We start from the raw sequence: 14,178 nt of genomic DNA on the forward strand, positions 1-14,178 counted from the left end.
GGATAAAGCACCAGCCCTGGATTCAGGAGGACCCGAGTTCAAATCTGACCTCAGACACTTGACACTTACTAGCTGTGTGACCCTGGGCAAGTCACTTAACCCCAATTGCCTCACCAAAAAAAAAAAATGTAATTGGGAAGTGTTAAACAAAATGCATAAAAATACAACACAACACAGATAATGTTAATTTGCAGTTTGGGAAGTTACAGTAGCTGACAGGGATTGTAACTGAGTCTAATACCACTGGACAAAGTGATCTTAGAGGTCACTTCTGGCTTGAGACCTATAAAGCTTTTCCACGCCGTATAACATCTTTTTTCCTGTTAGCACTACCAATTGAGAGTGGGAAGGAAATAAATTCATTTTACTTGTCAGTAGAATCAGTGGAAAAAGATATATTTGTAATGGCTGCAAGTGATAGAAGGTGGGGATAGAGATGAAACTCATGTCTTCATGAGATTTACTGATCATCTGTGGATTTAAATTAAAGTCTATCATTAAGGACTGGCTACTTAACTGGATGGAGAATTCTAATTTAAAGGATTTTTGCAAATACTTCGAGATTATCTGAGTCATCCAAAGCTCAAAACACAGGATTCTGCATTGCTTCTTTTTAGTTTTTTATTTTTTTTAGTGAGGCAATTGGGGTTAAGTGACTTGCCCAGGGTCACACAACTAGTAAGTGTTAAGTGTCTGAGGCCAGATTTGAACTCAGGTACTCCTGACTCCAGGGCTGGTGCTTTATCCACTGCACCACCTAGCCACCCCTCTGCATTGCTTCTAAGAAGCCTCTAAAGACCAAAAGGGATTTCACAAAAGACAATGGACACCTGGTGTAAGTTATCACATGGAAATGAAAGTGCTCACCTGTAAATCCAGAAATAAAGCATGGCACTTCATCCTGAGCACCACAACCAGCTTGTTCCGCATGTTCCTCCCGGCTTGGACGCTGTGGTCAAAGGAAAGGCTGCTTCTAATGGAAGTGCGGGAGTAGCTGAAAGAGAAGAAAGGCCCAGGTCAGGCTGTTCAGCCGTCCCTCCCCTGGCCCCCTCCACCCCAGCCCTCACAGCCGTCATTCAGGGAAGCAACTCTTGTGTAGAAAGGGCCAGCCGCTGCCATGTGCCACCACCTGCACCACCATCTCCACTCAGACACTGATGGATGCAACCCTGAACCCAAGAGACGGGCAAGAACAGCTCTCCAGTTGTCATCCTAGGAAGCAGCCACTGTGGAGATACAGCCTGGAGACTGCTCCCATGGGTGTCTCAGCCACAGCTGCTGAAAACCCAGAAAAGAAAGTTCTTGCCACCAAAGTCCTTGGCTCTATCAAATGTATCAACATCAAAAACCGATAGGATTTCATCTGTGGAAATGACATACAAGTAGAAGTATTAACATTCCATCTGTCTTGTAGCTGACGACACCTCCACAAAATCTGCTGCACGGTTGACACTTAAAATGCATTTCATTGACTGACTGGGGGAAGAACACACCTTTTATTTTCTTTCTCTTGATATTGTTCTAGGGGCTTCCCATAAAGAGAGATGAAGAGACACTTTTACTCCTGATTCTGCCAACTAGAACTTCATTTCCAATAACCTGCTGGCCGTGTCTACCCATTCTTCCTTGTCATGTCAAACTGTGCCCTGAAAACCAAACTCATCCCCCTCTCCAAAGTGGATCACCCTCCCAATTCTTTTTTTCTCTTACTGGCACTCTCCTAGCAATTCAGGTTTATCTTGAATTCATTTTTGTATCTACTTTCTCCTTTACCTTCCCATATCTAAATCAATTACAAAGTCCTTTTGACTCTGCTTTTGCATTATCTGTTCAATATAATTTCTTCTTTCCCATCAGTAATCTTCATTCAGGCCCCCAGACCTACACTAGTACAAAAATTCTCCTAATTTGGTTCTTTGCTTCTAATTTCTACCCTCCAGTTCATGCTATATCCCAATTCTAAATCAATCTTCCTAAAATATCACTTTAATCAACTCATTTCCCTATTCAAAAACCAGTGCCTACAGGATAAAAGCCCACATTCCTTAGGCTAGCCTTGAAGGCCTTCAGAAGATGTCCCCATTCTCGCTTCCCAACATTTCCCCAAAAAGGGGGAACTCCATCCAAACTCATCCATTCATTGCTGCATCTAACTTATTGTCCCTACCTAATGTAATCCTTCACAGAGAATTCAAATCCTGACTTTTTCACATTTTTGTGGGGTTATTTATAGTTTAAACTTATTCTTTTGAAAACTTGGCTCCTATTCTCTGAACACAACTATTAGGGAATGGCGCTTATATTTCTGCCAATTTGGATACGACTTTTGGTACTGATACATAGGTCTTTCTCACTCTGCTGTTTCTCCAATTCTGTTCTCAGAGGCTCTCTTTTAATTTTATATAATCGAAACTACCAGATTTCTTATGCTCCACCATAAGAATTTTCTCACAGGGGGCAGCTAGGTGGCTCAGTGGATAAAGCACCGGCCCTGGATTCAGGAGGACCTGAGTTCAAATCCAGCCTCAGACACTTGACACTTACTAGCTGTGTGATCCTGGGCAGGTCATTTAACCCTCATTGCCCTGAGCAAAAAAAACCAAAACAAAACAAAACCAAAAAAACAAAAGAATTTTCTCACAGCTGTTATGGGAAGGTATCACAGCTCATTAGTTTCTCTAATTCTTTTGTGATGGGATCTTTTATAATCAGGTGCTTCAACATTTGGAGTTTATTGTAAAATACGGTGTAAGGTATTGGTCTAAATTACTCTAGAGTTTTCCCCAACAGTTCTTGTGAAGAACAGAACCTTTCCTCCAATAATTTGTTTTAGAGTTTGTCAAACATTGGGTTATTTTACAATATTGCTTATATTTTTGGCATAAGTGGCATATTTAACATATCAACTTTTCTGGATTTTAACCAATATGAAATAATTTTAATGATTAATGCTTTATAATTTGGTTTAAGAAATGTCAATACATCGTGAGGCCAGTGAGACCTATGTTCTAATCTGGGGTCACACTCACTAGTTATATGACACTAGGCAAGTCACTTAACTTCCCTCATATCTGTAAAATGGATATAGCAGGATTGTATGCAAAGGGTTGCTCAAATCTTAAAGCTGAAATATAAGCTGCTAACTTTATTCCCTCATATTTTTTTTCTTTTTATTTCCCTTGAGATTTTAGGCCTCTTGTTCTTCTGCATGAAGTATTATTTTGTCTAGTTCTATATTATCTCAATGATCTCACTAGCATTGCCCTAAATCTATAAATTAATTTAGGTAGTCATTTTTATTATATTATGGTCCAACCGTGAAAAGTGACTACCTCCACAGTTAAGTCTAATGTTAATATTGTAAAAAGCATTTTATATACATTTATATAAATCTTGCATTTATATAAATCTTGTGGGTGGTTGGCAGGTTTACTCCTAGGTCTTATGCTTTTTGCAGTCTATGTAGAAATAAGATATCTACAGGATAAGTTGAAGGTAGTCAATAGATGGAAGGGTTAAGTGTTAAAGGGATCAGAAAAAGTTTCTCATAGAAGATGAGAATTTAATTGGGGCTTAAAGCCACAGAAAGCCAGGAGGCAGAGACAAGGAGTGAGAGAATTCCAGGCATGAGGGACAGCCAGTGGAAATGCCTGGAGTATTAATCAGTAAAATGTAAGAATTATGGAAGCCTTTAAAATTTAACTTTGGAAAAAAATAATGGGCACAAACACTCCAATATGTATAAAATAGTTCAGTAACTAAAACCAGTTATGAAAGTAAAATGGTGCTCAATGTTTAGAAGAATTTCTTGTTAATAAGATAGAATTAAAAAAAACAATAACAACACCACACTACCCCCCCCCCAATAATTGTAGTATCTTTTTTGTGAGAAGGGAGAGGTATAAAGGATTAACCAGATATTATTCAATTAATTTCCATAATAGCCTAAAAATAAGAAGTATTAAGTTTATAGTTGGTATAAGATAGAAATGAAAAGGCAATGAGGGTCCTATTTGACACAGCAAGTTAGAAATAGAAATAAGATGTGAGTCTGTGACTTCTAATGTGTAACTCTCTAAGTAACTCTGCTCCTGAAAATAAGACAACAAGAAGCAAAAGTGGATGAGTTTTTTAGTCATGAATGGCTCTTTAAAGTTCTTATTTTGAATCTATTTGATAAAATTTCCTCACTATAGAATCAGATCAAGGTTTTATGCCTGGTTGACTTTATATTGACAGGGAATTCTGGCTTTGGCCCTACGGTTTTTATTTGTTACCAGTTTTTAAACTTTCCTCAAGCACCAGGAAAACAGACACACTAATGCATTGCTGGTGGAGTTGCAAATTGGTCTGGTCTTTCTGGAAAGCAATTTGGAGCTATGCCCTAAAAATCACTAAACTTTAGATAGCCTTTGATCCAGAGATATCAACTCTGGATCTAAACTCTGAAAAGAAAAAAAAGTATTTATATACACAAAAATATTTGTAGCAATTCATTTCGTAGTGGCAAGGATTTGGAAATTAAGGGAGGACCCCTAATTTGAGAATATCATGGTATAATGGAATATTATTAGACCATAAGAAATGACAACAGAGATGGTTTCTGAGAAACCTGGGAAGACATGAGCTGATGCACAGTAAAAAGATCAGAAATAGGAAAATAATTTATGCAATAACAACACTGTAAAAGAAAAGCAATTTTGAGAGACTTAAGAATTCTGATCAATGCAATGACCAACCATCATTTCAGAAGACCAATGGCAATACATTCTACCCACCTTTGACAGAGAAATTATGGACTCAAGATGCAAAATATTATATATGTATTTGGATACAGCCAATAAAGCTATTTGTTTGACTATGCATATTTGTTGCAAAGGGTTTGATTTGATTTGGTTTTGTTTCAATTTAAGACAAAAAAAAGAAAGGAAGGGAAAGGAAAAAGAAAAGAAATGAAAATTAAAGGCCAGAAAGAAATAGATGAGCAGGATAGCTTTGAAAATTATGTGATCGGGGCAGCTAGGTGGCGCAGTGGATAGAGCACCGGCCCTGGAGTCAGGAGTACCTGAGTTCAAATCCGGCCTCAGACACTTGACACTTACTAGCTGTGTGACCCTGGGCAAGTCACTTAACCCCAATTGCCTCACTAAAAAAAGGAAAAAAAAAAAAGAAAATTATGTGATCAATTGATCATATATTTTAAAAGTAGGCATACGAGATTCACATTTCACATGCAGTTAGTTGTCTTTATTCCACCATGTGTAAAGAAATTCTCTTTTTATCTTGTGTTTAAGTTCACAATAAAATAAATAAATTAAAATAGACCTTCCCTATGCACCAAAACATAAAATAGAGGCCTTCATTTCCTAACCTGGCATTCCTTTGCCTGACATAGTTCCTGACTGCTCGGCCATCTAGGCACAGAAATTTGTCATATCCGATCCCTAATTACCTTTCTACACAACTAGATACCCAATTCTGTCTTCTGCTTCCTCATTCCCTACTTATCTCTGTCTACCAAACTCCAGAACACAAAGCATGGTCTTCTAGGATTATTTAAAATGAAAAAGAATGTGAAAATTAATAAGGAATATGTCAGGGTAAGTAATAAGAAATATAGGAGAAGGCTGAGTATAGGAAGTGAAGGGCTAAGGAGGGGGGGAAAGGAAATTTAATCCAACTCTCTCCTTTTAGATGAAGAAACTGAGGCAGACATCAATTAAATGACTTGCCCTGGGTCACAAAGCTAATAAGTATCTAAGACAGGATTTGAACTTAGGTCTTCTTGACTCCAAGTCAAGAATTTGATCTACTGTACTGTCTATCATTCATTTGTTTTATCTATGTCATTTACACCTTTAACGTGTAAGCTCATAGTTCGAAACTATGCCTTTTTACTTAAAATCTATACAATGTGTTGTATACATGGTGGACATTTAATTAGCTTAGTGACTTTTGGGGGGTAAAATAGTATCCATTAGCTTGCAACTAAGTAATAGGTGTTCATATAAAATACAAAAGGATTTGTTTTGTTTTGTTTTGTTTTTTGGTGCGGGGCAATGAGGGTTAAGTGACTTGCCCAGGGTCACACAGCTAGTAAGTGTCAAGTGTCTGAGGGCAGATTTGAACTCAGGTCCTCCTGACTCCAGGGCCGGTGCTCTATTCACTGTGCCACCTACCTGCCCAAAAAAGGATTTTTTAAAAGATAGGACTTTGTGAAAAAGCTAGTCAAACCTAATTGGTATTATTAACCATGACTAAGTTTAAAGTAGAAGTTTAATAAGTTGCATCTATGAGAAGAAAAATAAATTCCACTGCCTGAGAATAAAACAAATCCTCTTTAGTAAGCAGATGCTAAGAGACACCTCTGGCATCTCTAGTAGATGGAACACAAGCTTTCTACTGGGCCACATCCTAAAATGTTCAGACAGCTGCATTAGGAGCAATCATCCCTTAATGAGGGAAATGTGGGTTTTCTAAGGACACAGTCCATCAAAACTGGAGGAACACTTACACTGGACATACACATCCGATTACAGGATATAAGAATAGTGCCTTTTCCCCTGAAGAGACCAGAAATCACTGGCAACCCATTCAATTCCCTCATTCCTTATGGAGGTGATACTCTTGAAGCCCAGTTCTGATGACAGATTGCTACAGACTGAAACAGGGAGGTGGTGGAATGAGCTTGATGATTACCTTTCATACTAAGACAGGCAGGCTAAAAAAAGCCCAATGTCTCTTTCTTCTTCCCAGGCCTGGGGGCAGCTAGGTGGTGCAGTGGATAGAGCACTGGTCCTGGATTCAGGAGGACCTGAGTTCAAATCCGGCCTCAGATACTTGACACTTACTAGCTGTGTGACCCTGGGTAAGTCACTTAACCTTCGCTGCCCCGCACAAACAAAACAAACAAAAAATGATGTCCCTGGGACGGGCAGCTAGGTGGCACAGTGGATAAAGCACTGGCCCTAGATTCAGAAGGACCCGAGTTCAAATCCAGCCTCAGACACTATTCTTCCCAGGTCTATGACCCTATGGCTAATTCTTCAACAACTATCCAGTAAGGTGAATGTACTTACTTGGAATAGTCACAAAACACATTTAGGGTCCTTGTATCCAGCAATAAACCACACCACGGGAACAGACAGTGGGCTGGTAACTGGGTAAAGTCAGAGTTACTTAGAATATCTTCTTCCACAGGAAAGTTCACCACCGTCTTCTTTGGGTTTATTAAACACCCATACTCAGGAATGCCTTTTGCCAGAGTCCTAAATTTTAAGGGGAAATGGTTAACGAATTGTAGGAGGAAGGAAAACTTCCCTAACAGAGATTTTTGAAAAAGGTATTTCAGGTCTTGGCTATCAACTGAAACCTTTAAGAAGTTAAAAAAAAAAAAAAAAGCGAGGGTGGAGGGAGCTAGGTGGCTCAGTGGATAAAGCCCAGGCTCTGGATTCAGGAGGAACTGAGTTCAAATCCGGCCTCAGACACTTGACACTTACTAGCTGTGTGACCCTGGGCAAGTCACTTAACCCTCATTGCCCTGCCCCCTCCCCAATTTTTTTTTAAAGCCTTAAAAAAAAAAAAAAAAGAATCACTTCAAGTGGTCTAAGTAACCTTGGCGGCTCTCCTGGATTTCATGAAAATCCTCCAGGATTCCAGTTGCCTCTAGTCCAAGAAGCAACTACTCTTTAAGGATGCTGAATTACCATATACTCGCCTTCTGTTTCTCAGCATACTTTGAAAAAAGGGAAACCACATCATGGGAGTAGAAACATGAACTAAACCCAAGGTCCCAGGATCCCAGGATATCTCTGAAAAACTATCAGGTAGTCTTTAAGGTCAAATTATTATCATAATAACACATATAATAATAATAATAATAATCTGTTTTGATAATACAAATAGTGAACTTTTAATAATAATAAGCTATTTTCATGATAACAATAGTAAACTAGTTTATATTAATACACACAATGATAAACTATATTTATATTAATATACATAAAAATAAACTATTTTCATCATAATACACATAATGTACAATATCTAATAAGAAAACATTAAGATATGCTTTCACAATTGGGGTGGGGGTGTCCTCAATGAGTTTTAAGAATGCAAAGAGGTCCTGAGATCAAAAAAGTTTAGGAATGTCTGGTCTAAGCCCACACCCAAATAAGACCCTCTTCTACAACATGGTGAACAAGTTATAAAGGGCCCAGCCCTTGCATGAAGACCTCCAGGGATGGGCGTCTCACTACCTTCCCTGGCAATTTAATGCTTTCTGTTAGCCCTAGCAACTTTTTTATTAGGTTAATATTAAAGTTTCTTTAAAATTCCATCCCTTGCTCCTAAGTCCTGTCCTCTGGGGCCAAGACAAACAAGCCCGATTCCTCTTATACATGACAGCTTTTCAAACACTTGAAGACACTTGAAAGACACTAGGCCCCTAGGTCTTCTTTCTTCTCCTCTGCTGTGCCCCTCTAAACCAGGTCTTTTCTTCTCTGGGTTGAAACTCCCTCATTTCTGCAACTGACCTTCCTATGACTTGATCTCAAGGCCCTTCACCATTCCAGTCACTATGCTCAGGCTTTCCAGATCCTTGGCTTTCTAAGAAACTGGAACTGAATACAACACATCAAAGGAGGTCTTACCAGGGAGAACGATCATCTTCCCAGTCCTGGACACATTGCCACTCAATACACATTAAGCCTTCACTGCTGTTTTATATCGAGCAGTGCACCCTAATCCTTCAGCTTTGGGTTTTTTTTTTTTGTTTTTGTTTTTAGTGAGGCAATTAGGGTTAAGTGACTTGTCCAGGGTCACACAGCTAGTAAGTGTTAAGTGTCTGAGGCCGGATTTGAACTCAGGTACTCCTGACTCCAGGGCCGGTGCTCTATCCACTGCACCACCTAGCTGCCCCCCTCCCTTCAATCTTATAAAGCCTATTTTTTAAAAATCCAAGAAGAATTTAATCATTTAATTTTAATTTTTAAAAATTACTTTTGAATTTTAAGAATGTAATAATTTTAGCAAGTAATCAAATGGTAAAACCAAATGCAGCTTATACAAGGTCAGAAACCCAATCTTATTTTAGATACCATACCTTAGGAAGACTTTGGCTTGTGTTAAATGAGGTGTCACGAGCAGGAAATCATCAATGAGTCGGATCAACAATCTGGAACAATGGGAAGAAAGGATGAGCAAATTTTAATAACACTCTTAGGTTTCAGCCTCAAAATGACATGTGTCAGAAAATCTTAAAATAACTGGACTCAAATTGATAATAAGGAAGATGATTAATATAATCTCCTCTTGGAATTATAATAATACAAATGCTAAATTTTCTCTAAGGAATACAAAAATATATATATTCTCATACATTTCAATTTAAGTCTCAGTTGTTATGACTTAGAAATAGGTAGGTGTGTGTGTGTGTGTGTGTGTGTTTGTGTGCACTCATGAGAGAGAGAGACAGACAGACAGACAATGTTTGCTGGTGACAAGCAGCATTTTCAAATAGTGCCAGTTCTCCATTCTAGATCAGAGAGATCAGAATAAAGCTGAGTTCCCTGAACCCTTTCAAAAACTCTTTTTGTTTAGGGGTTTAAATCAGAGTCCTATTTTATAGGCTCAGAGCACCACATTTGAGGAGCAGCTAGGTGGCATGGCAGATGGAATGTCAGAACTGGTTCAGGAAAGACCTGAGTTCAAATCCACCCTCAGATAACTTACTATGTGTGTGACTCTGGACAAGTCACTTACCCTGTTTGACTTGGTTTCCTCATCTGTAAAATGAGCTGGAGAAGGAAATGGCAAATCACCACTCTAGTATCTTTGCCAAAAAAATCCCCAAATGGGGCCATGAAGAGTCAGACACAACTGAAAACGCAACAACAACAGCAACCACAGATTTGAAGCTGGAAGGGTTCAGAGACCATCCAGTTCAATCTATTCGGTTTCCTGATGAGGAAATGGAGGAGGCCCAGAGTTTGTGACCTGTCCAAGAATATATAAGAAATGATGAGCTCGATGATCTTAGAAAAACATGGATAGACTGGTATGAAAAAAAGAAAGAGTGAAATGAGCAGAACCAAGAGAATGTTGTATACAGTAACAGCAATATTGTTTTAAGAACAACTTTGAGCAAGTAAGTCTATTATAAATACCCAAATTAACTATAAAGGATATATAAAGTATGATACTATCTACATCCAGAGAAATAACTCATAAATAGATGTATAGAATGATTTAACATTTATATATGTGTGTGTATGTATAAACACATATACCTCTCTATATATACACATACACACATCCATACACATACATATACACACATATTTGCGTGTAATGGCACCCATTTCTAGGGCAGGGAGGGAGGGAAGAAAAAGAAAGAAATGTACAGGATAACTTTATTATATATTTAAAAGGAATAGAAAGTTGTACATAATAGATTTGCAATTTCATGTGCAATCACTTTTTTATTATATTATGTTATGGAAATGCTCGTTTTATTCCATAAATTAAAAATAAAATGAAGAAAATTTAAAATTATTATTTTATTATTTTTTGGGGGGGTGGGGAAATGAGGGTTAAGTGACTTGCCCAGGGTCACACAGCTATTGTCAAGTGTCTGAAGCCAGATTTGAACTCAGGTTCTCCTGAATCCAGGGCTGGTGCTTTATGCATTGCACCACCTAGCTGCCCCCACATTTTTTAAAAAGAAAAAAGAAATAATGTTAATAAACCAAAGCCTCATAGCAAAGTCAATCAAAGGCAAGTTTTATCCAAGATTTGAGCCAGTTGTATAATAAAAATTCCAGTTCCACTTATTGAGAATCTGGAGTCTTTTGGGAAAAGTGAACTCAATTTTGCTTTGCAGTATCTCCGAACAACAAGGTATTAAGCAAGTGAACTGAGAGTGTAATTAAGATTGCAGTAGGAATTTTTAATAAACTTGTCTCAAACAGATGAAAATGAACTATCTAATCATAAAATACTCATCTATTCATGAAAGCAAATCTATACAGACTGCTAAGAGCCAACGTCTTGTTACCGCAGCCTGAGTTGTTTTATTTACTTGAAAGTAATCCAACTATTTCTTCAAATATTCAGACTTTTTCCAGTTTATACTGGATATTCTTCCAGTTAGTTCAAATCAATAAGGTTTTACTGACCTTACTTCTCCAGGCATGCTTATGTAAAATGAACAGGAATTCTACTGTAGATTTAACTTATTTCCTCAACTTATCAGACAGGCACTTTCACTAACTTCCTCATCATTGATTTTTTTTTTTTAACTTGGACAGCATACTTAAATGTTTAGGGCATTTTTTATATTATGAAACATACTCACTGTTTGGTTTTCTTGTCAAAAGGATAAGGGATAGGGAGTAGTTTTGGGATTTCCAGATGAGAGAACACCCTCTACCAATGGGCAAGCCTTGGCTGCTCAGAGAACAAAGAAGTGAAGGGAATGGCCCCAAGTCAATGATCTAGCATGTTACCAGAGGCAGGGTTTGAACCCAGGTCTTTCTGCTTGCAGGGTCAGCTCTCTACTCTTTCATCAGAGCACTTGTAAAATTTACAGAAGGAAATCTACTGAATTAGCTGAAGATTTACATTTTAAAACATTTGATGGAGGCTCTAGGTGGCACTAGAGGACTAGAGTCAGGAAGACCTGATTTCAAATAGGGGTTCAGATACTTATTTAGCTATGTGATCTTGGATAAGTCACTTAACCTCTTTCCACCCAGTTCTCTCAATTGTAACAAGAGGGTAATAATAGCACCCACTTCACAGGGTCGTTGTGAGGGTCAAATGAATTAATAATTGTAAAGTCATAACATAGTACCTGGGGGGCAGCTAGGTGGTGCAGTGGATAAAGCACCAGCCTTGGATTCAGAAAGACCTGAGTTCATATCTGGCCTTGGACACTTGACACTTACTAGCTGTGTGACCCTGGGCAAGTCACTTAACCCCCGTTGCCTGCAAAAAACAAACAAACAAACAAAAAAAATGGGGGCAGCTAGGTGGAGCAATGGATAAAGCATTGGACTTGGATTCAGGAGTACCCAAGTTCAAATCCAGCCTCAGACACTTGACACTAGCTGTGTGACCCTGGGCAAGTCACTTAACCCTCACTGCTCCATAAAAAAAAAAAAAGATAATGATGACATAGTACCTGGCACATAATAAATAGGTCCTCTATAAATGCTAGCTATTATTATTATTATATTATTATTATTATTCATTATATAATTGATTCACATAAGGAAAACCTGTTTATATTCAATACATTTGATCGAGGGAGCTAGGTGAACTCAAGAGAACTGGGCCTAGAGTCAGGAAAATCTGAATTCAAATTCAGCCTCAGACGCTTCCTAGCTGTGTGACCTTGGGCAGGTCACTTAACCTTTGTTTTCCTCGGTTCCACTAACTGTAGCATGAGGATTATAATAGGACATTCCCCCACCCCACCCCCAGGGTTGTTGTGAGGATGAAATGAGATACTATTTATACATTCAAATGAAATGTTTGTAAAGCACTTAGCACAGTGTCTGGCACATAGTAGGCCCTCTATAAATGCCAGCTATCATCTTTGTCATTATTACTGATTCACATAAGGAGGAAAACTACTAAATAACCTATTTATATTCAATACATTTAACTGAGGGAACAAGGTGGCTCTACAGAGAACTGGGCCTAGAATCAGGAATATCTGAATTCAAATCCAGCTTCAGACACTTCCAAACTGTGTGACCTTGACCAGGTCACTTAACCTCTATATGCCTCAGTTTCCTCCACTCTAATATTAGGATAATAGCACCTCCCTCTCAGGGTCGTTGTGAAGATCAAATGAGATAATAATAGTAAAGCCCTAAGAATAGTGTCAAGCACAAAGTAAGCCCTATGTAAATGTTATTTATTTTTATTATTTCTACTGACATTACTAGCTGTGTGATACTGGACAAGTCATTTAATCCCAATTGCCTCACCAAAAAAGAAAAAAAGGAATAATAATAGCACCTACCTTCCAGAGTTATTGTGAGCAACAAATGAGATACTATTTGTATATTCAAATGTAAAGCACCTAGTACAGTAACCGGCACATAGTAGGTGCTATATAAATGTTACATCCTAATTATTATTAAATTCAAATAACTATTTTTAAAACATGAAATAACATGTTACCCATCCTGCTGGATTCCAGGGAATAATTCGTTCTCCATGTTTCCGTAGCACAAACTACAAAGAAGGGTGGACAAAATAGAGCCTTGCGGAATTCCCTGGCACTGGATGTAGTACCTTGGAAAAAGGAAAAAAGTGAATTAACAATCATTATTATTCTTGTTAGAAGCTTTAAAAAGAGGGTATATTACTTATCAGTGGGAACTTGAGAAACATGACTTCAGACCCTCATAAGAAACGAACTGGTTGCTAATGAAACAACTGAGGGCAGTGAGAAGCAGTCAGACAACAGAAAGCTTCAGCTCTGGGCATTCTTGATTGGCGGAAAGAGAACTAAGTTCACTGGCCAAGAGCCTGTGGTGACAAGTGTAGCCCTTCACCACCCCTAGAGGTGTCATGGAGTGAAACTTTTCCTGTTGGGAGGGTCTATTGCCCTATCTCTGCTGACCCCTCTGACATGTTATTTTTACACATGGGCTTTTTTTTTCCCCACAGGGCAATGTGGGTTAAGTGACTTGCCCAGGGTCACATAGCTAATAACTGTCAAGTGTCTGAGGCTGGATTTGAACTTAGGTCCTCCTGAATCCAGGGCTGGTGCTTTATCCACTGCGCCACCTAGCTGCCCCCTCCTCATGATATTTTCAATCAAAAAACTGTGGATAAAAGCAGAGGTAAATTAGAGGAGAATCTCTGCCCTTATATAGTCTTTCACCCACCTACTCATCCAGAGAACCACAATAATCATGGCAAGAATCACTGGAATCTGTTCTGAAGCTCATTTTAAATTTCCTGCCACCAACCTCATCCCACCAGGTAATTTTGTGTATCTCCCCTATTAGATTATATAGCTGATGAAGGGGGGGCAGGGGCTATGTCTTATCTAAACTTGATAACTGCACCAGCCCCTAGTACTAGTGCTCCCATTGCACTAGGAATTTGGTGAATTCGCCTGTAGATCCTGAAACATTTCTCTGTTTGGCAGTTTGA

The 14,178-nt window shown here is 38.5% G+C and overlaps 1 protein-coding gene across 1 annotated transcript in view; it reads right to left on the reverse strand.

Moving 5' to 3' along the window:
* Positions 1-14,178, reverse strand: part of TERT (telomerase reverse transcriptase) — a 56,527-nt gene that overhangs the window by 16,336 nt on the left and 26,013 nt on the right. Inside the window, exons 9-12 of the mRNA XM_043976296.1 lie at positions 13,195-13,308; positions 9,104-9,175; positions 7,080-7,268; positions 868-994 (exon numbers count right to left, since the gene is read on the reverse strand). Of these exons, the coding sequence (XP_043832231.1) occupies positions 868-994; positions 7,080-7,268; positions 9,104-9,175; positions 13,195-13,308 (502 nt within the window). The remainder of the gene's footprint in view (positions 1-867; positions 995-7,079; positions 7,269-9,103; positions 9,176-13,194; positions 13,309-14,178) is intronic.

This window comes from Dromiciops gliroides, chromosome 1 (assembly GCF_019393635.1).
Source record: "Dromiciops gliroides isolate mDroGli1 chromosome 1, mDroGli1.pri, whole genome shotgun sequence".
Lineage (NCBI taxonomy): Eukaryota > Metazoa > Chordata > Mammalia > Microbiotheria > Microbiotheriidae > Dromiciops > Dromiciops gliroides.